Source organism: Bemisia tabaci, chromosome 1, assembly GCF_918797505.1.
Source record: "Bemisia tabaci chromosome 1, PGI_BMITA_v3".
In the NCBI taxonomy this organism is placed as follows: Eukaryota; Metazoa; Arthropoda; class Insecta; order Hemiptera; family Aleyrodidae; genus Bemisia; species Bemisia tabaci.
Genome location: NC_092793.1, coordinates 51,157,266 through 51,183,602, shown reverse-complemented (window position 1 = coordinate 51,183,602; position 26,337 = coordinate 51,157,266). Strand labels below are relative to the sequence as shown.

The 26,337-nt window shown below is 35.4% G+C and overlaps 2 protein-coding genes and 2 long non-coding RNA genes across 5 annotated transcripts; 2 read left to right on the top strand and 2 right to left on the bottom strand.

Moving 5' to 3' along the window:
• The first annotated feature begins 20 nt into the window (after positions 1-20).
• Dpck (Dephospho-CoA kinase) lies at positions 21-8,303 on the top strand. Its single transcript, XM_019049308.2, has 5 exons — positions 21-269; positions 1,062-1,265; positions 2,065-2,152; positions 3,150-3,484; positions 5,072-8,303. Exons 1-4 carry the CDS (start codon positions 158-160, stop codon positions 3,457-3,459), a joined length of 714 nt encoding a protein of 237 aa, XP_018904853.2. The 5' UTR covers positions 21-157; the 3' UTR covers positions 3,460-3,484; positions 5,072-8,303.
• LOC140225119 (uncharacterized) lies at positions 7,667-10,657 on the bottom strand. The gene is made up of 2 exons (XR_011900282.1): positions 10,453-10,657; positions 7,667-10,045 (listed from the first exon to the last, which is right to left on the bottom strand). It is a non-coding gene; the product is annotated as an uncharacterized lncRNA (long non-coding RNA).
• Positions 10,658-12,044: 1,387 nt separating this feature from the next.
• Positions 12,045-25,549, top strand: LOC109035561 (peptidylprolyl isomerase domain and WD repeat-containing protein 1). Its single transcript, XM_019049236.2, has 13 exons — positions 12,045-12,396; positions 13,129-13,231; positions 13,448-13,644; positions 14,718-14,805; positions 15,448-15,553; positions 16,596-16,814; positions 18,057-18,175; positions 21,137-21,329; positions 21,629-21,765; positions 22,260-22,357; positions 23,537-23,722; positions 24,675-24,826; positions 25,339-25,549. The coding sequence occupies exons 1-13, from the start codon at positions 12,288-12,290 to the stop codon at positions 25,480-25,482; spliced, it is 1,851 nt and encodes a 616-aa protein (XP_018904781.2). The 5' UTR covers positions 12,045-12,287; the 3' UTR covers positions 25,483-25,549.
• On the bottom strand, positions 13,651-22,245 carry LOC140225118 (uncharacterized). 2 transcript variants are annotated; one of them, XR_011900281.1, is made up of 4 exons: positions 21,847-22,245; positions 17,486-17,640; positions 16,841-16,952; positions 13,651-13,866 (listed from the first exon to the last, which is right to left on the bottom strand). It is a non-coding gene; the product is annotated as an uncharacterized lncRNA (long non-coding RNA). The 2 variants fall into 2 exon arrangements; XR_011900280.1 differs by lacking the exon at positions 21,847-22,245 and having other exon boundaries at positions 17,486-18,050.
• Positions 25,550-26,337: the final 788 nt, after the last annotated feature.

Genomic DNA, 26,337 nt, shown 5'->3' with positions numbered 1-26,337 from the left:
TGTTTACAAAGCAGAGGCGCTGTCGCTTTACTGATAAGGAATTAAAAGTGACAGAGAGTGGCAAGTGAATGGACAAACGATGATTATCATTCTTTCAATCCTTGAAAATAATTGGAAGCCCCAAAATTTTATTTGAATGATCACTTAATGAATAAAAATGTTTATCGTTGGTTTAACAGGAGGCATTGCCACCGGTAAAAGCACAGTATCTCATATGATAAGGGAATTGGGAGTACCTGTCATCGATGCAGACGTTATTGCAAGGAAAGGTAAATTGATTTGCAAATACTTATTCTCTCTAATTTAGAACTCAGCGCTTTTAGCACCACTCGAACCTCTCATAATTTCTAAATGATCCATTTGGTTTTTGATGCATTGGGCCTATGAAGTTCTGCAAGCATTAATTTGTTTCGGAAAGTGATTCAATTTGAAAGTAGTTAAAGTTGACCTAATGGAGTAGTTACACCTTATAGGAAGTCATTTTAAACCTTTTTCCATTTATAATTCAATTTTTAACCTACAATCATGCATATGGTGTATGACATAAGTCAGCCATCAATTTTAATATCGCTGAAACTGTGAAATCCAGTAAAAGTGCTCCAGCGGGCTGATTATTGAAATTGATAGCCAAAGCAAAAGACAAACTGGATATGGAGGGATTCTATTGGTGGAAGTGGGTGGTTGCGATGGACAAAGGACGTAGGTAATAGACTTACTAACGGCAACCCAAGAAAGACCCGATAGTTAGTCTATCATTTACCCCCTTAGTCTATAAGAACCACCCATTTTAATCAATAGGATCGCTCTTTACTCCTAATGTCTTCTTGTCTATAGCTTTTGTCTATAAATTTCATTAATCGACCCGCAGTACCTACTGTAGATTTTAGTTTTCAAATTATTTATTCAGCTTTTCAAGAAAATTGACAAGATAATTTCAATCCCTACATTGGAGCGAATAGTTTTTCTCGCAACGTCAATCTTCATTTTTTTTCTCTCTGTGCATCCACTACCTGCGAAGAGGTACATTTGATAACTATTTTAACTTTGGACTTATTTGATAGTTGTAGAACCTGGCACTCCTGGTTGGAGAGAAATCAAGAAAGTGTTTGGCAATTCTGTACTCCTTCCAACTGGTGAAATTAATCGACAAACCCTTGGTGATATAATTTTCAGTGATTCAGAAAAAAGAAGATTGCTAAATGAAATCACCCATCCCAGAATTCATCGGCTAATGATGTGGGATGCCTTCACAAAATTTCTGCAAGGTAATGCATGTGTTGTAGTACTTCTTCGTTGAAAACGCCCGTTAAAACTCTACTGCTACTGTTGTTATGCCCAACGCTGAAGTCATCCTCAAATTGCTTTCAGTCAAATCATGATCTTTGCCAGAATTGTGTTGCAAAAAAATATTCCCTAGTTGTAAATATTCTCTAGTAGTAAATATTCCTCAGATCTGAGGTGCTAGTTTTGCAGTTGACAGATGTCTTAGGACATAGTGTTATAAGTATTGTTTCATTTTAAGAACAAACCGTTTTATTTTTAACTTTGTACTTTACTGTTATATTGAATATTTTTTCTCCCAGATCACTAGTTATAATGACTAATGCACCATATAAAAACAAATTGACAGTGTAAGTCGGCAATCACATAACTCGTTTGCGGTGTTTGAATATCTCCTCCTCTATGTTATTTTTTTTTAAGGAGAACAAATTGATATCATTCCTTGAAGTTTTTGCGGAATTTTCTTCACACAGAGAAGAAAAATCACGGCAGTCTTAAGGAATTGCCGTTGAGTAGTTTCCCGTTTAAGAAAGAAAGTATGACAGGAAGTCTGCGGCGCCGCAAACCAAGTTATGTGATTGCCGACTTACACCGTCAAAATGTCTTTACTTACGAAGTTTTGGAAAGTAGTTGCACATATTTGGCTGATAGGCACTTGCGAAAAAAAAGTAAAAAAATAAAGATAAATTTTATTGACTCTAAGGGCACCGTAGGTGAAATAATGTGCCTTTTTTGTTTAAGCTCAATATGTGAAACTAAATTGTGGAATTTTTTTCTCTCTAGGTTACCAGTTTGTTGTGATAGATACTCCATTATTGTTTGAAAGTGGAGCCATGTTGAGTTACATTCATAAAATTATTGTTGTCACTTGGTAAGCATGAAGCCTTCCATATTCTTTCCAAATATGCCTCTGGCAGAAAGTTGCTCAGAAGGTTACTCATAAAGCTGAAGTACGCACAATATAGTAGTTGCTATAACACATCGACTCTTCTCAGATTTTGGAGTTATCCAAGTCATCATTTCATCAGGACAGTTGGTGGCACTAGTTTTACATTACCCATTTTTGAATTTGGAAAGAAGCTTCAGAACGAGCCATCAGGTTGTAAAACTGAGTCATTTGGAAAAAATTTCCTGTATAGAGAAAAAAACGTTCTCATTCCAATGACTTGGCAATCACTCTTGATAGTTTGGAATGAAGGAACTAGCTAAAAGCACTAGCTGTAAGTGGCAGTTCAATGGTGAAACTCTCAAACCAAGTATTTCGTTTGCAGTTTTTAAAAATAAGCTCCTGTTTTACTTTTTAGAAGAACAAATCAACATCATTTTTTGAAGTTTTCTTTAAATTTTTTTTGCACAGAGAAGAAAAATCACACACATTTTTAAGGATTGATGTTCAGTAGTGCTCCGCCTAAGCTGTTAGTCTGTCAAAGTAACAGATGCAGAGTTTCTTAAAAGCTCAGTGAGCAGCATACGTAGTTATGAAATTAGAATAAAAAATTCCATTCAAAAAAGCTTTAAAGCGGAAATTACTGGAATGCTGCGGTTTTGCATCGCACCATTCCTCATCAAAAATTTTGTTGCTGAAAAATGTCAGTATCCGTCCATTTTGTTTTTTGTAGCAATCTTTTTTAGAAAGATGGATAGTTAGGGACGTATGGACTATTTTAGGACGTAAGGATTATTTTTTTAATGGCTTTTGCTGCAATCTTTTTTTGATACTTTTCCAGTTTCTAACGATGACCGAGGAAAGTTTTCGTTTGTTTGCTTGGTTTTCACATCTCCCCTGTCTGGAATTTTTATCCAATAATTTGTTGTCCCTTGAAAACCAACAATAGAATTTTTTATTAGTACCTTTTTCTGTTTTTCAGCGAAGAAGACCTACAACTTCAGCGGCTGATTGAAAGGAACTCAATGCCTGAATCCAGAGCAAAACAGAGGATCAAGGCACAAATGCCATTGGAGGAGAAATGCAACCGAGCTAATTTTGTGATTGAGAACTCAGGCTCATTAACAGACACGAAAGATCAAGTTGGCAGAATTGTTGCTACCCTCAAAGCATCAAGATTTCATTGGAAAATTCGAGTATTGGCTGGATTAATTTGTTCTGGATTTCTTTCGCTTCTTTATTTCTTGTCGGTGAAGTCCTTTGTTTTTTTCTCTGGAAATAGTATGGAGTAAATGAGTACAGTTACCCAGCACTCAGGTAGGTTTAATTTCATCTTGTTTAATACCTAAGCGTTTTTATTGTTTTCAGCTCAAGTTCTTTGATTTCTCCCATTTTTTCAGTAAAATATAGTTTTTTTTTTGTTTTGTTTTGGATGTTTGTATAATTTGGAATAGTGTGCCTCGCCGAAAACTATGCAGCTGATACTTTTGTTGATACTTGAACTTTAAACACTGCACCAGTGGTCAACAAAATCCATGAGTTTTCAAACCCATGCTTCAAAAACATTTTCCCATGTCTATAAAGGGTCCCAATGGACTACCTTGAAACTTTCATGCTCCTGGGTAGACCTCAGGCGCTACCTGAAAGTGCTATTTTTTTTTCTATGAAAAATACCCTTGGTTCCTGTGGGGTAAATAGACCTTGCACTTGAAACGCTTTCTTGCAAATCAAATTTGATTAAAAGAGTAAACTCTTGAATTTCTGAAAAAAAAAAAAATCACCTAAGGGCTAAGAGATTCTTATGAACTGAAAAGTTGCATTTATGACCTAGCAGGTGGGAGATAGGGGTAAGGCATTTACAGTTTTGTGGCAGATATTACTGTGGAATAATCCACCCGTATCGAAGGTCTCAGATAACAAGGTCTGACAATGTTTCGAGCGCGGGATATGGATAGGGAATCTTAATCAGGATTGGAGGGGGGGAGAGGAGCATCTGAAATCCTATGGTCCCGTCAAAATTGAGGCCCCTCCTCTCCAAATTCTCCCAAAAGAGAGGGGGGGGGGGTGCCAGAAACCCCAAACAGATTTCCCTCAGTTTGATTCCTTCCTATCTCCCTAGCCTTAGACCAAAAATATCCAAGGAAAAAGCCTGGCAAAGGTGAGCTGAGATCACTGGAAATGGGTGGACTATTCCAATGGGCATGAAGCCCTGACATTATCTCTCATTTTCTGGTCCAAAGTGAAACTTTTTTCTCACGAATTTCCCATTGATGATGTTTTTGTTTCCAAAAAATTCAAGACTTTACCATTCTAACCACAGCTGAGACACAAATCTGTTGCTTAAATAGGAGAAATTAAGAATAACCGATAATTGATTAAAGGCATAAAACTCTCTCTATTTCTCTATCATCATGAGTTCAGAGAAATCAGAGATTGCTACAAGCATCCCATATTAAAATTAGGCTAAAGCCAGAAGAAGCTGGTCATTTAGTGTACCAATTGGGAGAATGGAAAAACAGTGTTCATACCTATCAAACTTGTAAACTTCATGTTGAATACTGACAAATAGTGCAAGGCTTGTGATCCCTCATTTAAACCGAAGTATTTTTTGTAGAGAAAAGGTGGCTTGGACCTGACTTGGGAGTTGGGAGCCTGAAAGTTTTAGGGTTCTCTGTTGGGATCCTCAGAAGGAGATGGAGCATGACTTTGAAAACGTTGGATCGTTTGAACAATTCATGCCCCTGGCATATAAGAGCACATCTTGATAGGCCAGAGTCTCCTCACCAAGCCAAGTTTTTGCCAATTTTGGAGGGTTTGAGTCTCAGCATATTTAAGTTTGCGAAAAATCCTTGTTTGATTGTATTTCAAAGAAATTTCAAGATAATGTATTTTCTCTGTTATCAGGATACAAGACTGGAAGGATAATCTTCAGACCCTCAAGTTTCCTGTGAGAAATGTAATTTTAGACCTATCTGGATCATTTTTGTGATCATTGCTGCAGTATTTTATGAAGCAAATGCATTTGTGATTTAAGTTTAAGCCCTGAGAGTAAGACTACTCCAAGCATGTTCGTTATCTCATGCAGGGATGAAAGCTATTTAATGTTTTGCACATCATTTAATTTCAGTGATACCGATATATGGAGTCCGAGCAACACTTCCTCTCATGGGCTTTTCTTTGCTTTCATAATTACCTCCATTTGTTTTTTTTGTTAACCATAGATTTCTGCTTTCCAGAAAAACTTATGCAATTAAAGTACAAGTTTTTAATAATTATACTGATGCTTTTAGATGGGTCAATTTTTTTTAAAATCATAATATGGAAGTAGACAATGCAGTGATTTATCAAAAGCTTTAGAAGAAAGGAGCCGCTGACAGTGCTAAAATTCCATTGACTATTGAGTGTCCAGTTACCCTGCAACTGAGATGGAAAATTTCATGAAAAATTAAGCTTTTGAAATTTCACTTGAAATTTCACTTGAAATTTCATGAAATTTCAGTGAGACCGTGAAAAATTAAAATCTAAGCTTGATTTTCAGTAATTTTTTGATTCTAGTAATTTTTTCTGCCCAACTGCTTGCCACAACAAGACGAATATGCATGGGGAGTATTAGGGAGTCGTATCTCGTGCCCTCTTGCCGTCACGCAACAAAATGGCGGCTAAAATCGAAATGATTCAACCGTCGTTGTTTGTTTTGCCCGCATTCGTGCCATAGATTTTTGGTAATGTAGATTTTTGCCGGGCAACTGAGACAAAATGGTCATAAAATTCCTACCTTAACTTTTCGTTGTTCGTTTTCTTTTGGCTCTAAAGTATTCACTGCGAAGAAAATGATTTTCAGTAAAAAAAAAGGAAAAAAAAAATAATAAAAAAAACGGTAGAAAAAACCAAAAAAATAAAAAACAGCAGAAATATGTACTCCAACGTTACATACAATGCACTGAGTACTGGGCTCTTCATCTATAATTCTTGAAATTTATCATTTAAATGCAAATAAAGTTTAGAGCAATAGAAAAGAAAGGTACTTAGGTACATACTATTTATTCTAATCTTAGAGAAGAATTTTACCTACTGAAATGAATAGCACAATCATGACTATTTTTCGAGGGACACAATTGTTTTACGATGCCATATTATTTATAGGAGAGTAACAAGACTAGCTAATCGGAAAGAAAGAAAAAACAGGCGTGAGGAACAACAAGAAAATGTATTATTATTAAATTTAGGAGCATGAGTGAAAAAAAGGAATTAACGGGCAAACAAATCAATTTTTCAAAAAAATTGAAATTTGTGAGGCCATTTGAAATTTCACTGAAATTTCACGTGAAATTTCACATGAAATTTCAAGGGCGAACTCAGCCCTGCAATAACTTTGAATTTTCTAAACCAAATGTAATAACTCCTCTGCTGTCCTTTTTCAAAGTCAATACCCAGCTTTGGTGTAATACATTCTGGGCACAATCAAAATACCTAGTTTAAATTTTAGCCCTCACAGATATTGTTTTAGGGGAACTAATGGTCATTTTCTAGATTTATCAAAGCGCGATAATGCAAAAAATCAACCTTGAATGTCTGAATATCTTTAATATTCTTTTCAGCTTTCAACAGCCTTTGGTGCACTAATATCCATGGGATATAATGGGAGTTGAAACAATATTATTTTTTAACTTTATTTTAAGATTTTAAAGGTGGACATTTTCTTGTATGTTTCTTCTTGCCAAATATATAGAGTGCTTTTTTGGTTTTTTCATGATAACTCCTGTAAGGTTTAATATTCGAAACATATTGATTGTACCCTGAACGCATTGCATCAAAGTTGAGGATTCATTTTGAATAGACAGTGCAATGTACAATACGTTCTAATAGCTAATAAACTTAAGTATCTACATTTTGATTAAATTGTATTTTCAAATTTAGATCTATTGATTCCCTCCCTGTGAAGATTGAAAGTCAAAATGAAAGTTCTATGAGCTGACTAAGAGGTAATTCAAAATACTGATGTTAAATGTAACCTCAAGTAGTTTCTTTCATTCAAGCATTATGTAGAGCTTTGGGATACCTTTTGAACTTTTTGATAGATTAAATTCCTAAAAAACTACAAAGTAAGCAATATACACATCCAAAAAACGTTCTCTATATTTCGTGGGTTAGGCTACCCACACAATCTTTGTATGTATTTTACTTTTTACCTTAAGTCTAATAGGAATCTTGCGTAGTGTGCACCAGCTGTTAGGAAAGACTATCTTTTTCAATTGTTTTTAGTAGTTGTGAGTATTAAGCATCTCTTGATGATACACATTTTTAATTTTTTAGATGTTCCAATACGTATGAGTTTACTGTGTAGTTATAACCGGAATCATTATAGACTGATCCTGTTGTTTGAAGCCTTTGAGATCAAAACTGTTGAAACTCATAATGGTACATTTGCATATCTCTCTACAGTTTTCTTCAATTTTCATGTATTAAGTTATATGTTTAATGTAAAATGTTTGCAATTATAATTTGCAAAAAAAAAAAAAAAAAAAAAAAAAAAAAAAAAAAAAAAAAAAAAAAGCAAGCACGTCCTTTAGTTTTTCAGTAATTGAAGAATCTTTAGTGACATTTTTTAGGGAAATTATTCGAGAGAAAAATTAATATAGGCATTGCATCTTGAACATATACAATCAATCTCAAAATATTGATTTATGAAATTATAATTCACTAAAATGTTTAATACTATGTATTTAATATTTTATTCTGTACCATTTTATTCAAAGTATACCTCCATTAATGAAATATTACTTGGAGTTTCAGGATTCGCATTTCCAGCCTTAAAACTGGAATATTTTTTCTACATAGCCTTGCAACCCCCTCAAGTTATTTTTTTAAACTTAAATCTATACTTCTCAATGTTACAAAATATCATTTAACATTTTTTTACACTGGGATCTTCGAATTTAAAAGTAATTGTTAAATGACATGTCAGAAAGCTTAAATCGATTTTTCTGGTTTTGATCTCAGAGGACTTACGTATGTTATCTCATAATTCTTACCACCTCTACCTGTTTCCCTTTTTTGTCTTCTGTTCCTAGCCTATATTTAGGTACTAATAACCTCAAGTAAAATTTTAAAATAAATAAAATCTCATAAAACTCTCTTTCATTTTTTTGGACTTACTACAATTCAGATGAGTTACCTACTGGTGGCTGATGGGGATTGGCATTTGAAGTAGATTGATTAAGATGTTTTTTCAGAGTTTTGTTGCCTGCTTTACTTCTTTTGGTCCTATGAAAATTACCTCATAATTTCTTGTAATTGTTGATTAGTCGTTTCCAAATGAAGGTGGGACATATCGATGGTGAAACTGCAAAAATGCATAATCTCGGTTGTTTAGTTATACTGAGTAGTTATCCCGCAGATTGATTGGTGCTCCATCACCCTTTTGTCAAATCAGAGTGAGCGGACCTTATTTTGGGATGACATTCGTCGATTTGGGCCATTCGTCAAAGGATCGGTAAAGTGCCAATAATGAATCTACTAATCCAGTATCATGACTATCGATTCCAGCTATAAAACCATTTTTTCTCCAGTTAATGAGAATCAAGACTTTTGACCTTGCAGTTTTCAAAATCTATGCTCTTATTTTATTTTTTAAAAAAAGTCCGAACCAACATCACGGCTTAAAATTTTTAAAGAATTTTCTCCCTGTAGAGAAGAAAAATCACCGCTGTTTTTGAGAAATGACATTTAATAGCTTCTCATGTGGAAAATAAAATCGGTATGACAGGAAGTATACAGTCTCTAAACTGAGATATGCATTTCTGCTGTTTTACCATTGTGTAGGTAATGAGCTAATTTAAACATCGAAAGCGACTTTTCGAGAAAAACGATTTTTCTTTTTTCATCTGGTACTTACTCTCAAAATCTGGTGAAACATGGGAAGTATTTTTTAAAGATAGGTGTGTGCAGATGCAGGTTTGCATAAAAAAATCTCTGGTCCTCGGATTAAAATTGTTTGATATCTTTTCTAATAACTGCCTCCCATATGTAGCAGACTCTCAAGATTGATAATGATAAATGAGCTATTTGTAGGTACGTATTTTCAGTCAAATGATTGCCACACAACTTCTGCTTAACAGCAATTTTAATCTACATGTGAAGTACAAAGAATGCTATAAATAGTCACGCTCCATTTTTGAATGTAGGTATATATGAAATATCTATTTAATTCCAATTTATCACTATAAGATCACTACTTTTGACAAGTACTTTTTACTATGTTCATCACCTAATTTTTGAATTTTCAATACCTAGCGAAGTGATTGCCATTAATCACCATTGAATTCTTGTTTTTGAAAAATCATGCTACCTGGGCTGCTCGGAATCAATCTAAGCATTGTTTGTTGGGTAGATATTATGATTTAAGCAAACCTAAGCAACCCCAAACAAATCTGATTCGAAGCATCCATTTTTGGATTAGCACCAAAGTCTAGCAGCCATTTAGGTTCACAGCGAACATAGCAGATCGATATAATGCCTTTTTCGTGTCTTCTAAGTTTGTTTCAAATACAGCAACATGGTTGTGTGGGCGTTACAATGTAAACTTTATGAATGAAAGAAGAATCGATTTCTTGGCGCTAAGCTCATGTCATTCCTTCAAATGAATTGTGCTCCGAAAGTAGGATTATCCCCAGTGTTCCCAGGTGCTCCTATCTTAAAATGTCCGTACGCTCTCCGGATGGGCTCGGGCGGGCTCGTGTATATCCGTGCCGCTCCGTGCTCCGTCCGTGTTCCGTGAATTCCGTTTCCGTTTCCGGTTCCGGCTCCGGCTGTTTTGTTGTTTTGTTGATGATGTTGATGTTCTCTTGATCTCTTGTGACATTCAAGTACCTATGTCCTCTAGAAAGCATTGACAGGAAAAAATAATCGGAACAATTATAGGTGCCTACATCAAAAAGCAATAATTCAAAAGAAAGGAGCTGACTTTTCATGAAATTCATAATTCCTAACCCATTGAACTGATTGAATAACACATAAATTAACGCAGAAAGTACTAAATCAGGTCCTGTATGATACCTGGGTTTTATTCGTGGCTTCCTTATATCAATAACATTGACGAAATTGAGAAAAAAAAGTAAGAAAAAATGTCTGAGTGATCAAACAACAACTACAGAAAACAAGGACGGACCTTAAATGAAAAGGCTGAATTTTGATAAGAATACAATATAATTAATGCGAAAAGTATCTAATTTGTTCCCGAACGATACCCGGCTTTCATACTAAACATAATTGTATCAATAACTTACGCAAAAGTAATAAATATTGCAAAGAAAAGCGGATTAACAGATGCACGGACTGGGCCGGGCGGGCGCACGGACATAAATGAAATGACTGAATTTTGATAAGAATACAATATAATTAATGCAAAAAGTATCTAATTTGTTCCCAAACGATACCCGGCTTTCATACTAAACATCATTGTATCAATAACTTACGCAAAAGTAATAAATATTGCAACCCAAGTAGCAGTGATCGCGATAAATTGCGATTTAATTGGAGAATGTATCGCGATTTTATCGACGTCGCGATTTATTGCAATATTATCGGGAGAAAAATCGCGATTTTATCGAACGCGATTTTATAGAGATAAAATTGCAATAAATTGCAATTTTTCATTAACGCATGAATGACGCATATGAAAGATGTTTCTATTCCGCCGCCGCCGTTTTTACCGAGATCCGTTGGTAACTTAACCATCTCATTTTTTTTTATCAATTATTAGTATAATGTTACAAAGACAGACTGGTAAGCTTACCTGAAAACCGGTATTTTTACTGATTTTTTCAGGTAAGAATGCCACTTTTATTGGTAATCAATCCCCGGTAACTTTACCATTTTATCTCGGTAATTCTACCACAGTCGATAAAAACTATTGGCGTTTTTCCCAAGGTCCATCGGTAACTTTGCCATCTCACTATTATTGGTAATTTTACAGAGACAGAATGATGAGATTACCAATAGAACCTTATTTTACCAACCGTATTTCAAGGTATGAAATAAAATACAGAGGGAAAATTAAAAAAAAAAAAAAAAAAAAAAAAAAAAAAAAAAAAAATCCAATGAAAAATCGGTGTCAGTCAACGCAAAGACATAAGTTGTGAGGTTGCGAAGCGCCGATCCATGTATAAGAGGCTTCAATTCGCACACGCAAGTCATATAGCGGTCATAGCATAGTGACAATGTGCTGGCCTTCCACCGTAGCGATTGGGGTTCGAATCCCCGCGGAGGCACCGGGGATTTTACGCTCGTCTTCGTCAAAGGACCTGACGGCTGAACCTAACGGCAATCGGCTGACAACTTTAACCCCTTTTTTTTGGCGATTTTATCAATCGCTAGGATCATCAACATCTGAGCGATCATCCTCGATCTTATCGCGATAAAATCGCAATTTTTTCGGGCCGATAAAATCGCAATAAAATCGCGAAAAGATCGAGGATAATCGCTCAAATGTTGATGATCCTAGCGATTTTATCGCCGATAAAATCGAGGATAATCGCGACTTTATCGGCGATAAAATCGCGATTTTTCCGTTGAAAAATGCTACTTGGGAAAGAAAAGCGGATAAACAGACGCACGGACAGGGCCGGGCGAGCGTACGGACAAAATAAGATAGGGAAAAATTTTCCCATAAGGTTTTTGTCCGTACGCTGTCCGCGCGGGTATAGGGAATGTCCGCGCGGCGCGGAAATTCCCGTACGCCTGGGAACACTGATTATCCCCCCCCTCCCGTTAATTCTGTTAATTCCAAAGGGGCAACTGTGCGTTTCCGGTTTCCGACTTTCCGCAGGTGAGTTTTCGGTCTCGCTGTGCGGCCGATGAGTTTCCGTCTGGCAATTTCCGGTTCCCGCTCCGATTCTGATTGTTTGAGGTTAGGTTTTTGTTTTGGTTTGCTGCTTTGCTGGATTATGCATGTTTATGTCTGGTAATCTGGTTAATTTTGTCTAAATATCTTGCCAGTGCTTCGATTTGGATCTTCATCCGGTGATCATGGACTTTGTCATTGAGTGCTTGTTATGAATTATAAATTTTCGAATTGAGTCTTTATTGAAAGCAGTTCGTTGTCCAACAAGAAAGCGTAACAATGTCTGAGAAGCGAAGTTTGGAGGATGAAGACTCCGGCTCGGATTCGGATGAAGTGATCGGGCCCTCATTGCAGGATGCTGTCATCCAACCTCAGAAGAAAAAGAAAGGTAGGCTTTTTAGACTAAATCGGAGGGTTCATTAATTCAAGCTGCATTGTCGATGTTAACTGTTTGGGACTGCTCGGTAACGGAATTATCCGATTCCAAATGGTCGGCGTTGTTGGACTCCATTAGAATTACCTGATGGCATGATTTTATAGCTCAGTGTTGAATTAGAAACTTTTGCAGAAGCATTGCATGATTGGACGTATTTTTCCTAAAAAGAACTATGTTGTACAGGAACCCTCTGCTCTTAGTTTTAGGGCATTTTTAGTTGATTTGTTAAGAATTTCAGCAGTTGAAAAACTCCAGGAAAATTCCTATGTCATCAGAAACCTTATTTCTTTTAATAAAAGAAATTAAAAAAAATTGTGCAAAAAGCCCAACGGAAACCAGACCTGAACTATTTTTATGCTCTTTGTATACTTTTACTAAACACTCGTGTTGTATTATTTTCTCTCTTTTTTCTCACTTTTATCAAGACCAATCCACACAGGTCAGTCATTGCGCATCTTCTTGAGATCCACTCCCCCTCCCGGCCCTAACTCGGCAGCACTCAATGCTACGTCACAATGGGTGCTCCCATAAGAAATAAATTGCAGGCACTCAATACTACGTCACTGCGCAGTAGAGTTTTAAAACTCCTCCTCGGGAATGACTGACGTGTGTGGATTGGTCTTGATTTTTACCTAATTACTCATTGGTGCTATGTGTGCTGACCCATATTTTTGAATATTACAGTATTGGAACATGAGCAACTTTACTTGAGAAATCTCCCATCTGCAGAATCCTATGAGAAAAGCTTCATGCATAGAGACACCATTACGCACATTATCGTCACAAAGTAAGTTTATTGAATTATGTTTTAAAATTGATCACTTTTGCTCTCCTTAATCTACTTTATTTTTGAAGGTATAATTTTCCATAAAATACTCACATGAGAATTATTCATTTTGTAATGATTCATTGGTTCTTTTATGAGTAGTTATACAATATCTTAAGCTGTCTTTCTAACGTCTTGTCATCATATTTATATTTTTACCTCTTTTATTTTATCTAGAACAGAATTTATCATAACTGGCAGCTCGGATGGGCATATCAAATTTTGGAAAAAAATGGAATCTTTAATCGAATTTGTAAAACATTTTCGAGGGCATCTTGGAGCTATCACTGACATGGCTGTCAACTATAATGGTACCCTTTTCTGTTCTGTAGCTACTGACAAAGCAATCAAAATTTTTGACGTCATCAATTTTGGTGAGTATTACTAATGTCATTTCTTAAGCATTCTACATCAGACAGAAGGGTAAATGGAGATAAGTTTACTCATAAAAATGTTTGCACTTAGAATGGTCGACTAAAGGAGTACTTGCAGCAGGCATTTGTTGTCGCCCTCATAGAAAGGTGAAATTCCTTACAGGTTGAAGGATGGGAGGACATCTACCAATAAATTTTGACAATTTCAAGCACCAACCGTACCTAAAACAAAAAACTTTGCCATTCACAAATTCTTCGAAGTTTTATTTTTTTACTTTGCAATCTGTCCTCTGGCTCCTTCATCTACATCTTTTGTACTTTTGAGGCCTCATTTTCCTATTTTCTTGAACAAAAATGTTTGGCTCATTAGTTGAGTTAGTTTACTGGCTTTCCAGAAGGCTTTCTCTTTTTTGTTCCTTAGCTATTGGGTCCCTGATCATTCTGGAGTGTTTTGCACCGTTCTACATTACTGGACTCCTCAAAAGAACTAAATGGCTTAAAACTCCTGCTTGTTTTAAATGCTGTGACCACATTTGTTCCAACAAAGAGGGAACAAATTTTGAATTATCACGATGAGAACCAAAAGACGTCTAATAAAAATGTTTTCAGTTCTTTTGATCCTTTCAAAGTGCTCCTATCATGAGATGTAGAAGCTACCCTGATTTTTGATGATAAGATAATGATAATACATACTCAATTTTATGTACTTTAATTAAAAGTCCAATGGATTGATCATTGAAATTGATGTTTAAATGATAGACAAAGAAGGCAAATGGAAAAGGGACCAATCCTATTGGTTGAAACAGGAGGTATCTATAGACTAATGGCAACAATAATAGACCAACTCTAGGGTTCTTTGTGGGTTGCCGTTAGTCTATCACTTATCTCCTTTGTCTATTGCAACCACCTGCTTCCACAAATAGGATTGCTGCATTTTCTCTTTGTCATCTTTGTTTATAGCTCTGTGTGGCAATGTCAATAATAGGCCTGCTGGGTGTTGGTGAATGCCAGATATTTACCTAATGTGCTTGTCTATTTTTCTCAACCCTTATCTAAATTGTTTTCCTTTTCAGACATGATCAACATGATCAAAATAGATTTCGTTCCTCAATGTGCTGAATGGACTCATTCATTGGGTGATCCCGTTTTCACCTTAGCTGTGTAAGTTGATATGGTCATTTTCTGTCTAATCTCATTTGGGAAATCTCAAAAAAAAAAAAGAAAAGGAAAAAAAAAATTAAAAACAGAACATAAAAACCAAGAAAATCTGAACAGAGCAACACCTGTCTGCTAAAAAAAGAGACTGAAATGAGCTTCTGGTGTTGATACACAAGAATTTAGAGAAGGTAGCATGCTTTTAATGAATGAGTGCTGTGAATAATGTGAGTCGAGAATGATACTGTGCATGATATCAAAGCCAAGCAATTAGCTTGTATGGACAAGTGCAATTGATGGAGGATGGGGGGTCGCCCAAACATGTTTTCAGTTAGGTTCTTATAGAGTGAAGGTGTTTTGTACAAAGTGAGGGGTAAAAGTAAAAGGAAAAAGAGGTAAGAAAATGCCTTTTGCCCAATGATCTGTGGTAGCATAGATTTTGGTGGCGATTAAGAAAAAACCGAAAGAAAAAGAAAATTAAATAAAAAAAAAAATAGAAAATTAAAGAAATTAAATTAAAAAAAAAAAAAAAAAAAAAAAACGTAGCCTAGGTTGCAAGTTATTCTTTTTCTCTTTCTCACCCAAACTTGTTAGCAAATTTTTGCTTTCCAACCCATTTTTCCTAACTGGTCTCTTTCTATGTTCCAGAGCTGATTCAGAATCGAATAAAATTTACATTTATGATGGTCGAGGTTGTAATACTCCCCTTCATGTATTTGAAAAATTGCACACAAAACCAGTCAACATTATTAAAGTAAGTGATCATTATTTTAAGAAAAGTCAAAAATGTAGGACAGAGAAATTGTTCTAGTTGGAAATTAAAACAAGTCTTAGGAGGTTCTAAGGAGGAAAATTATTTGAACTCTGCAGGCTGATCATTAAAATTGATGGACAAAGCAATAGACAAAGAAGAAAGGGAGTATGGAGTGATCCTATTGGTTGAAATTTGTAGCTCTCGCAGACTAACAGGATAACAGATGGACCAATTATAGGGTTCCTCGTGGGTTGCTGTTCGTTAGTCCATAACCTACCTCCTTTGTCCATTGTAACCACCCGCTTCCACCAATAGGATCCATCCATATCCCTTTTGTCTTCTTTGTCTATCAATTTAAAAAATCAGCCCGCTGGATCTTCCTAAAAAATTCTTGATCCCCGCAGTTATTAAGTATGGCACTGCTTGAGGGCGCAAGTTGGCTGTGCATATCAGCGTCCAAAGGCAGCATTACAATCTGTCGAAAAATGATTGGTGAATGATGAAATGATTGAATGATGAATTTAAGATCCTGCAACAGATGTTGGTTCTTGACTAATCCACCCTCAGTGCCACATCTGATGAAATAGGATTTTGAAAAGGATCAATGATCATAAAACTTCAACAATGCTTGCTAATGATAAATAATACAAAAAGAAAGATACCTCTAGAGTTCAAAGTAGAGAGCTACCTGACACATTCGAGGCAAATTTTTGCCAGTGGATTTGGTGGACTTTTTCTACCGGATCCGCAGGGTTGCAAAGCAAATGAGAAAAACGCTCTGTTTCAGTCAAAAACTAAACTCAGCTGCTTGATGAATATTAGCCAACATCCATCCATTTTTTGACCCTCCTTTAGAGGTGGATGCGGTCTTAATTGCTGCCAGCACGAAAACCAAATGTCGTAAGCGCACTATCGGCCGGAGGGAATTTCTTTTCGTTGTAACAGAGGTTGGCAGCAAGTTAATAACTTCAACCAAATCCACTCACAAAAAATATTTAAAAGAATGGATCTTATAATTAGTTTTTTTCTTCTTTTTTTTCAGTATAATCCAGTATTTGAAGTGTCATTGTCAGCTGACAAAGCAGGTGTCATTGAATATTGGAGCGGTTCAAAAGGAGATTACTCATTCCCTAAATGTGTGAATTTTGAGTCAAAATTAGACACAGATTTATTTGAATTTGTGCGACACAAAACATTTCCCTCCAGTCTCTGTTTTACCCCTGATGGTCTTAAATTTGCGACAATATCATGTGATAGAAAAGTAAGTACAAATGAACTTATACTTGCCTTCTCTCTCTTCTCCATGTATCTTAAATGATTCGAAAGTTCTGCATCTAAAGTATTCAACTGTTAAAATTCATGAAGGCCCTCCACCCGTTTTATAACTCACGCTAGTTTTCTGTAAAAAAAATTTGTAAATATAAGCAGGTAAACTAAACATGGGGTATTGAAAGAGTGCGCTGTAAGAATACATCTGTATCAACTTAACCAGTTTCCTGTTTCTGTTCTAAGTCTTCTAATCAATCATAAGTGCCTCAAAATCTCATCGTAAATTCAGTTAAAAGGTACTCTTATATCTTGATACAAATTTTCAATGAACCCGTTTAAAATAAAATAAAAGTCTAGGAACAGTGAAAGTCCAGGCGCGTCTTTAGAATATATCTATATTATCACATTCAGTTTTATGCTTTTGTTCTAAGTTTTCTAAAGAAGCACAAGTGCCTTAAATAATATCATCGTAAATTCAGTTAAAAGGTACATAAGTTTTATAACTGGACATACATTTTCAAATAATCTGTTCAAAATTGGATAAAAATTAGGGGACAGTGAGTGCGCGTTCAGACGGCATGTTGATCAATTCAAATACAAATCCATTTAAAAGATCAATGCAATTCCTGCCAACTGCACATAGAAATTTGAGGAAAAAATTACCTGTTTGGAATGTGGCTCGTCGAGCAGCTTGAGGAACTGAACATGCTGTAAGAGTCTTGTACAAAACCATGGAAACTGACTATCTTCATCGTAACCTAAATTTTGTTCCTGATGGTTTGTGCCATACAAAATTCACCGTTGGTTGAGCTTTTGCACTGGAAAGAAAATTTTTCAAATTGCTATTCGCTCTGAGAAAATGTATAGCTACATCAAAATTACAGAACTTAAGCAAGACATGAAAAGGTAAAATGGGTTCCTTTTATGTTTGCATTGATTAAAAAACAATTACCAGCGCTCTAAACGCCCCGTAGGATTAGTTATCACAATGTGAAAGTTCAATCATGCTCCTGCCATAAAGTGCCCTTAAAATAACCCAAAAAGCATTGAGGCCCAAACCAATGATTCATCCAGCTGCTTGGGCAGCTGATACTAATCTATGGTGCGGTTATAAAGCTCTGCCATTAAGTGCAAAATTTCTAATGGGTCTTTTGAGATTTTTTATCCTGAAATATTATTTGGTGTGCTTCAGAAGGTCTCCTTGCTAATTGTTACATTTTAAATTATGTTCCAGATTAGAGTTTTTTTGTTTAAAACGGGTAAATTAAGTTTAGTCCTAGACGAAAGTTTGCAAAGGTTCACTGAATTGCAGCAGTCCAAACAACAACTTCCTAATATGGAATTTGGACGGCGGTAAGTATTTGTCTAATTTCTAGATTTTTAGTCTCGTTTTTCCCTGTTAGTAGAATTTACAGTTTTTAAAAGAAATAAAATTTAACCCAGCCAATCGAAAAGGAAAAAGAAAAAAATTGTACCATTTGATTGTGCATCCATGGGCAAAGTGTACTTAAATAAATACTGTTATCAAAATAATTTCAACTGGCTGAGTGTTCATTAAAACAAGATTAGCAAGTTTTACTATTGCTATAAATAAAAATTAAAAAAACAAAAGGAATATTGCCGAAGCATAGTTAACATTGACTGCCACGCCAAGTGCAAAGACCTGAAATCAAGGTGTTCCTCAAGGTGTTATGGTAGTATGTAGTGTAAGCTATGTGGTGGTTGTTTTTGGATCTGGCTCATGAGGTCAACACTGCACAGTGGGGAAAACGACCAATCTAGCCGCTCAAAAGTCGTAATTTCAAGTGTTTGGTAGAAAGCTACCAGAGGTTGCATTTCATTCTCAGATATCCACTGACACCAAATCAGTGATTAAATTCACCAGAATCTTGTTTGTTATCAAAAAATTGATGATGAACCGTGAGCGTTTAAACAGGTAAGACTGGAAGCCCAGATGGAAGACGCACCAAATGCGTTCCGTACTGATGGTGTTCACGCAACAGGTTATGCAATTGATGATTTTCCAGCATGGCAGAGCCCCTGAGAAGTAAATCAAATCATTTATTTTATTTCCTCATCATTTTTTCTTATATTTTCTATTTCTTTAACACCTGCTCTGAAAAATCTGTGTTTTTAAACTTCAGAGGATTGGAATGTATCAAATACCGGCGAATACCAATATCAGACTTGTACTAGGTGACGCAGAATTTCATGTAGTTTCATAATCTGTAGAGATATCTTGCGGTTTTTTGCGGTTCAGAGAGATAAACGAAGATTAATGGCCCGGCGTCGAGGCGTTTTTGATGCACTAGGCGCGGCGCACATTGGTTCCAGAGCCAGATCTAGGCGGCATTAATTAGAGTATCACCTTTGTTGGCATGCAATACATGTTTTTATATGTTTTTTGGGTCGCTGATCACGAATCTGAAGTCAGTTGTACTCCATCGTTAACTAAAACATGGTAAATTTGCGAAAAATAGCAAATTCACGCTCAAATACCGGAATAATTATTTGACAATTTGGCTTGGAGCTTGAGGTATAATACATGTGACTAATTTAATGATTAATCATCCAAAACGACCAACGATTTTACTATTCTTCATTTTTGGATGGTTATTTGAGAAGGGAGGAAGGGGGGGTTGCCACGTTGAATAACTGAACGAAGTATACCTGCATGCAATTAACACGATCTGTTTTCGGAATATCTACTTCCATAATTTTGAGGTATAAGAAATGGCAGGATGAAAATAAAGTAAAAAGCGTCCTAATAATACTATTGGACAGGGAGAAAAGGCATTGAACGTGTCGGACACTGGTCCGTTGTTTTTTTAAATTAAAGAGGTTGTAATGTATTTTTTTTTTTTTTTTTTTTTTTTTTTTTTTTTTTTTTTCTTTTTTTGAAGTACCTACGAATAATCAAGAAGAGCAAGAGTCAGTTTTCGTCCGAAATTCAAGAAATATATTCAAATTCAAAATTAATGTATATTAAAATGTACAACAACTAAATCTCTTATAATTTGATGAATAATTAACATCATGAACACATTTAGCAATCAAAATAAGAGTCACAAAAAATTACATTGAAAGAAAAATTTCACTGGCTACGAGAGGTGGTGAATATTCTTGCGGGTAATTATCACATTTTATAGATTCAGACAATGGTATGCCAAAAAAAGTAGGTAAAAGTCGCAGCTTTTGTGATTTAGTCGCAGCTTTGTTGCATTTATATTTTTTTCTTTTATTCCTTTCCATTGTTATAATTATTGTTTAAGTTATTCTTAAATTATTCTTATTTGTTGTTTATTGTTATTTGTTGTTTATAAAATTATTTAGTTATAATGCTATAATTTCTATCTTTTCTTTCTTTTTTCTCCATTAATTTTTCGATTCTTCTTTATTTCTTTTTTCCTCTTCTTTTCTCATGCTGTTTCAGTGTTTGATTTCATTGTCTTTTCACAATTCAAAAAGTATCTTAGTACCTATTAAAAAAACGCCTGTATCGATGAAAATAAATGTTATTGTCTTGTAAACTGAATAGATCTACTAATTTTTAATTTCACATTTTTACTGTACGTAACATTCAATTTTTCAGTGTACAATGCCATTAAGAAGTGATGTTATAATTGATTAGATTGTTTTGAAAGAAGTGTAACGCAACGCGTAATTAAGAAAATTCACGTAAAGTGAACCAAAAGTAGGTGTAAAAAGATGGTCCACCAAGCTCTTTGGATTGGGCCATTGTGCGGTGAAAATATAGCCCAAGGGGGGTTGACAAAATATTTTCTTGCCTCAATTTGGGTCCCCCTATCCTTTGGCTACATTTTTAACCCAAGAAACACGAATAAAAATCAAGAGCGTTGACACAGGGACTTTTGAGCGGCTAGATTGGCGTTTTTCCCCACTGTGCACTGGGTCTCCGTAGGTTAGCGTTACACCACCAGACCCCAAATCAATGAACGCTGCTGTGTCAGGTACCAACAAGATGTGGGACCCTGTTTTCTTGGGTGCTTATTTTTTAGCAGGAAAATGTTTTAACAGAAGTGACTTCTTCCATTTGTTCACTAAAGTTCACAATTTTTTTCAGATTTTCCGGGTATAGGAGGATTATTGTTGAAGAAATACATTAGAAGTCAATCGAACCAATAATTTCCTTAAGGGCTGAAGGGTCAAAATCCACGTTTCAAGTCAAATGAAAAAAAGTGTGCCATTCAGCATCAATTCAATCTTTAGAGCCCAATTAGTGATGCTCATTTTATTGAAATATTCATGAATCTAATATTTGTCTTAACTTGCATTCATTTTCATTTATTTCAGGATGGCACTAGAAAGGGAGTTAGAAAAAACTGGAGCATTGAATCTGAATAATTTAACTTTTGATGAAAGTGGTTATTTTTTACTGTATCCTACAATGCTAGGCATTAAAGTAGTTAACGTCTATACTCATCGTTGTGTTAGAATGATTGGAAAACCCGAGAACTTACGAGCTTTGAAAATTGCAATCTATCAGGTAAAAATATATAGTCTGACATCATTTTCTTTTTATGCATTTATTTATTCAATTTTTCTTTACTTATTTACTTCTTTACATTTCATCAAATGATTCAAAATTATCAATTTCAAATTACAATAACAGTGCTTGAATGATGAGATGAATTTCAATAATGTGAGCACATATTTTTTTTTAAATAATCAGTATGAATGTAGTCACCTTCTGTTCTATTTTCCTCTTTGTATGTTACAAGATCTCCCCTCTAACAAGATTTTTCAAGATCAGTCTTTTTAAGTTGTTGTATTTTTCAATTACAGGGTCGTCCAAAAAAATCAAAAGCAGCTATCACCATAGAAATGGAAGCCTCTGAAAATCCTACTCTTGAAGCAGTCGAATCAGATCCCACTCTTTTCTGTACAGCGTATAAAAAAAGCAGATTTTACATTTTTACAAGGTCAGTTTTTTTAATCCACTGTTGTAACTTCACCGGGCTCTATGCGCCAAGTATATGAACCCAAAAAGAAGGAATGCTGACCTTGCAAGCGCAGCTTTGATACCAATTGCAATCTTGCTCCTCGCAAAACACCCTGCAATCTTAACGGTCTTCAAAAAACTGTAGATGCTGTCTGAATTTTGGGGTTGCTGACAAAACGGCTCCTGAAATCATTATATCTCAATTGTACTGCCAAATAGTATTTAGTCACTTGTTCATCAGTGGGTCTCATAAAGACCTAAGAGAAAGGATAAAATGGAGAATTAAGCAATGGTTAATGGGCAACGTTGGTTTTCTGAAACGTCCATTTCAAATCAAATTATTCCATTGATTGTTTTTAATAATGCTATGTAAAATTTGTTTTGCTAAAATTTAAGTCAGGATATACCAATTCTATTACGTACACACTCTCAAGGTGACTCATGTATCAGAACTCCTGGATTTTATGATTTCAGACGAGAACCAGATGACATTAAAAGTGTTGAAGCTGACAGAGATGTTTTCAACGAGAAACCGTCAAAAGAAGACATCATTTCTGCTACAGAGGCTTCTGGTATGTTCTCTTCATTTCCATGTCATTCAGGAGATAGCTCCTCAATTTTCCGTCACTGAAAGTGCATATGTACCTTGCTTTTAAGGAATTTGTTTTTCAGTCCCTTCTTTAGAAGAATCTTGTGATGTGAGTGTGAACATAACAAACCCACATACTAAGAAGTTTGAGTCGGGACCAGAATGTTGAAATAAATTGTGTATCCTATTCAGGAGGCATCTCTTGCTACCTTCAAGAGGGTCAGAAATTGCAAGCACTTATTACAAAGAAATTTCTACAGCGGCAAAATTTTGATTTCATTTGATATAATGTCCCTTTCAACTTTTAAAGCTTTATAAGCTTTTAAAATCAAACTTTTTATGTGCCAATCTTGAAAAAAGCGGGGCTCCAATGTGAATTGGTCTGCCTTCGTCAAAACGTTTTCTGTTGGAATTGTGCAAATACCGTTATGTAAAAGTGAACGCTATTATGGTTTGAAGGAATTTGATTCTTTTTGTCTGTCGCAAATTCCTGGCTCGCAAGAAAACAATAGACTTCCATGATCACGAATTAGATGTTGCGACACTACCGCCAGTTTTTTCAAGTACAATAGCCAAAAAATTCACTTCTCAGCTCTGCTTTTCTGGAGTCTGATTGTAAAAGCTCATTGTGCTCGCCGCAAGGAGCCGCAAGGAGCATCATATCAAATATCACTAAAATTTAGTCAGGGCCAAATGTAGTAGTAGTGTTTGCACTTGTTCCTTTCAGTGTAATATAATTCATGATCAGTTTTTTCTCTACGATGTCAAACAAATATGTGGAATAATGAAGTGTCAAAGAGTAGCATAAGTCCAGAAAAACTCATTCTGCTGCAAAAGCAAGCTCTATCTTTTGATCTTCGTGTTATTCTAAACCACAAGCTTGTGGTTACTGGTATACTTCAGCTTGTGTTACTGGACTCTGCAGCTTTAAAATATTTTCAACAGCCATTCTGTGGCTGTTGCCAAGATCAAGAAAAAAATGTATTAAAATATTGACATTGATGATCGCTCAGCGTTGCCTGTGATGACTAAATTAATAGGTAATCAAGGAGCGTATGATCAGTGTCTTAATTTATCACATGTGTGAAATTTATCTATTCTCTCTTATGATATCTTTTTAAAAAAATTGTAGATGGTTAATCTTGTTTATTTTCTTCCTCAGGAATCCAAAAATTGTTTGAAAATGCCATTATTCACACTACCATGGGCGATGTTCATATGAAATTATTCACTGAATGTCCGAAGACTGTCGAGAATTTTTGCACTCATAGTAAAAGTGGATACTACAATGGTCACATTTTTCATCGCGTTATCAAAGGCTTCATGATTCAGACTGGAGATCCAACAGGTGAATTATTTCCCCAAGATCATTACTTATCCACGATATGAGTGAGATAGTTGTGTATCTTGATTCTTTAACAAGCTCAAATATTCTAGTTCATTTATTTTACAAAGGTATTTAAAAGCTGATGAGTCTCTCAGTAGTTCTGAAGAAGGTAGAACATGGTTTTTGATTGAAGTCTTTCTCCCTTCTTGACGCAATCGGTCAAATTTAATCATTGACAAAAATTTACTCAGCTTCTATTGCAAAATTAGAGTCTGCATTAATGGCACAACGGTTGCTTCAAAAACATGAAAATAGAGAGAGAAAGAGGAGGCTTCAGGAGGCTCAGTAGCTCACACAAGGCTTAATTGCGCAGGCTTGCAGCCTGCAGTCCTCTGAGCTTGGTTCATGAAACTCCCGGTGAAAAAAGAAGGAACCTCTACCACTAATAGACAAGGTCAGGTCTACTGGAGCTCACATGAAAAAGTGCTCAGAATGAAAGCTTTTTGCGATGAAGCTTCCAAATTCTGCCTAAGTAAATAGGTGGTACAAAAATTAATTAAAAACGAATTTAGTTATTACTCACAATTTTTAAGTGTTTCAAGTCAACGAACCTACTGATTCTAAACTTGTTCAGACTTCAGTTTTAAGCTTTAACTATGACTTCAAGAAGGCATTGTAAACCAGCAAAATACATGCTTAAACTAAATTTCGTACAGATCTCTATTTTGGTCGCTGCCTGTCTAGTTTTGGTTCATTTGGTTTGGTTTGGTTTGTTTCGTTTCCTACTTGAGTAGTTCATGCTTATTTTGTGAGGTTAACTTGCAAACATTTTTTAATGTAGACTAGTCTGAACCATTTTGCATTTCACAAAAAAGGAAAGGAGCAAAACTCAATTTTGATGAACAATGCTCTTAAGCTAAAAATAGGTCTTTCAATTTAATTTAACTTCTTTGTCTTTTTTTAACCTTTATAGGAACTGGAACAGGAGGTGAGAGTATTTGGGGACATGAATTTGAAGATGAGTTCAGACCTGCATTACGCCATGATCGCCCGTATACAGTTAGTATGGCAAATGCAGGGCCTGGTACTAATGGAAGTCAATTCTTTATCACTCTTACTCCCACGGTAATAAATATTTCCTATTTTAAGGCAATTTTTTTTTTTAATGTGCTACTATTGAGACACACGTCCAATGTGTAAGTTTGAAACCATTATTTAAGAGAGTAAAAATGTGTTAGATTCTGAAGTTATTTTTCATTTTGAATGACATCAGTATTTTTAAGAACCAACCAGGGGTTCATGAAGCAGAATTTGTATCTTATAAATGTTGAAAAACCTCAGAGCTTTTTGATTATATCATCTTGTCTTGTATTTTAGCCTTGTTTCCGCTGTTTCCTTGTATCCTTTCTAACTTAAATTATAAATGTTTTCAGAGAAAAATTTATGCTCTATAAATTCGTAAGAAAGGAGACTTTTTTATCTTTTCTGCTTTTTTCAATTAATTCTTTTGTTTCTATAATCTGGCTCAAAGTACTCAAAAAGAATTTGAAATCAGGAGATTACCTCCACGAAATAATATTTACAAACCGGGAGAAAGCTTTAAAATTTGAGTGTAATCTTATTTTGGTCTCTTGCAGCCATGGCTGGACAATAAACATACCGTATTTGGACGTGTCACTAAAGGAATGGAGGTTGTTCAAAACATCAGCAATGTGAAGACCAACTCTAAGACGGACAAACCGTATGATGACGTACAAATTATCAGCATAACTGTCAAATAATATCTGCATGTGTACATTTATAGTGTAAGCTTTTTACAAAGTAAATCTAATTCTTAATATTTTTAAATTGCATCTTTGTTTTATTTATGTCTTTTAAGCCTCTCATCTCTTAATTAAGATGGATATTCCCCAAAAGTTTTATTTTGTAACTTTAGTTACCCTTGGATCTGCACTTGACTGCACTGAAATTTGACGAAAACTCCTTTTGAAATTGCAGGGACATGGCAAGGTCTAATAGATGATTTAATGAAAATTCAGAGTTCATAGTAAAGTTGTCTTTTGTAATACGAAAAGCTGAGCCTGCATCATCCCAGCAATTGACATTATTTATATGGTTTTATTTTGTTCGTCAAGTACCCCTCAATATATTATTATTTATAAGGTTTTGAAACCAGGATCGTTAGTGCCGGAGTGACTATGACCTCTGTTTAGATTCATGATCTGACTAACAAGAGCTTCAATCATTTTTTTTTTTTGAAGCTTAGGAGCTACCTTAAATCACTGAATTTCCAAAATGATTCGCAGCCCATAATTTGGGGACTTGAAGGTCCTATGCGGGTGTCGGTGAGGGGAAGGGCAGAAAATTTGCGACTGTACGAAGCTGCTTGATGCCATTAGATCCCTGTAGAGAATGAATATACCCACATCGTTCCTCACACAATTATTTTAGCGACAGTAGTGACCTTAAGCATAGCTAGAAACATTTTTTGGGGACCAATGACCTATGTGCCTCTTACTGAGGTCCAATGGTATTGAGCGACTGTGTATGATCACAAATTTCCTGGGAGAGGGGGACCCTCTGGCTACGCCCACAGTTATGGTCTGAGACCAATGTGACTGCTCTTGTTGTGTACA

What these genes read in the sequence shown, in the direction of transcription:
- LOC109035561 (XM_019049236.2), top strand. Translation starts at nt 12,288, where the DNA reads ATGTCTGAGAAGCGAAGTTTGGAGGATGAAGACTCCGGCTCGGATTCG. An exon ending in TTTTGACGTCATCAATTTTG is followed by an intron (nt 13,645 to 14,717) that starts GTGAGTATTACT and finishes TTTCCTTTTCAG; the next exon opens with ACATGATCAACATGATCAAA. An exon ending in AACCAGTCAACATTATTAAA is followed by an intron (nt 15,554 to 16,595) that starts GTAAGTGATCAT and finishes CTTTTTTTTCAG; the next exon opens with TATAATCCAGTATTTGAAGT.
- Dpck (XM_019049308.2), top strand. Translation starts at nt 158, where the DNA reads ATGTTTATCGTTGGTTTAACAGGAGGCATTGCCACCGGTAAAAGCACA. An exon ending in AGACGTTATTGCAAGGAAAG is followed by an intron (nt 270 to 1,061) that starts GTAAATTGATTT and finishes CTTATTTGATAG; the next exon opens with TTGTAGAACCTGGCACTCCT. An exon ending in CTTCACAAAATTTCTGCAAG is followed by an intron (nt 1,266 to 2,064) that starts GTAATGCATGTG and finishes TTTTCTCTCTAG; the next exon opens with GTTACCAGTTTGTTGTGATA.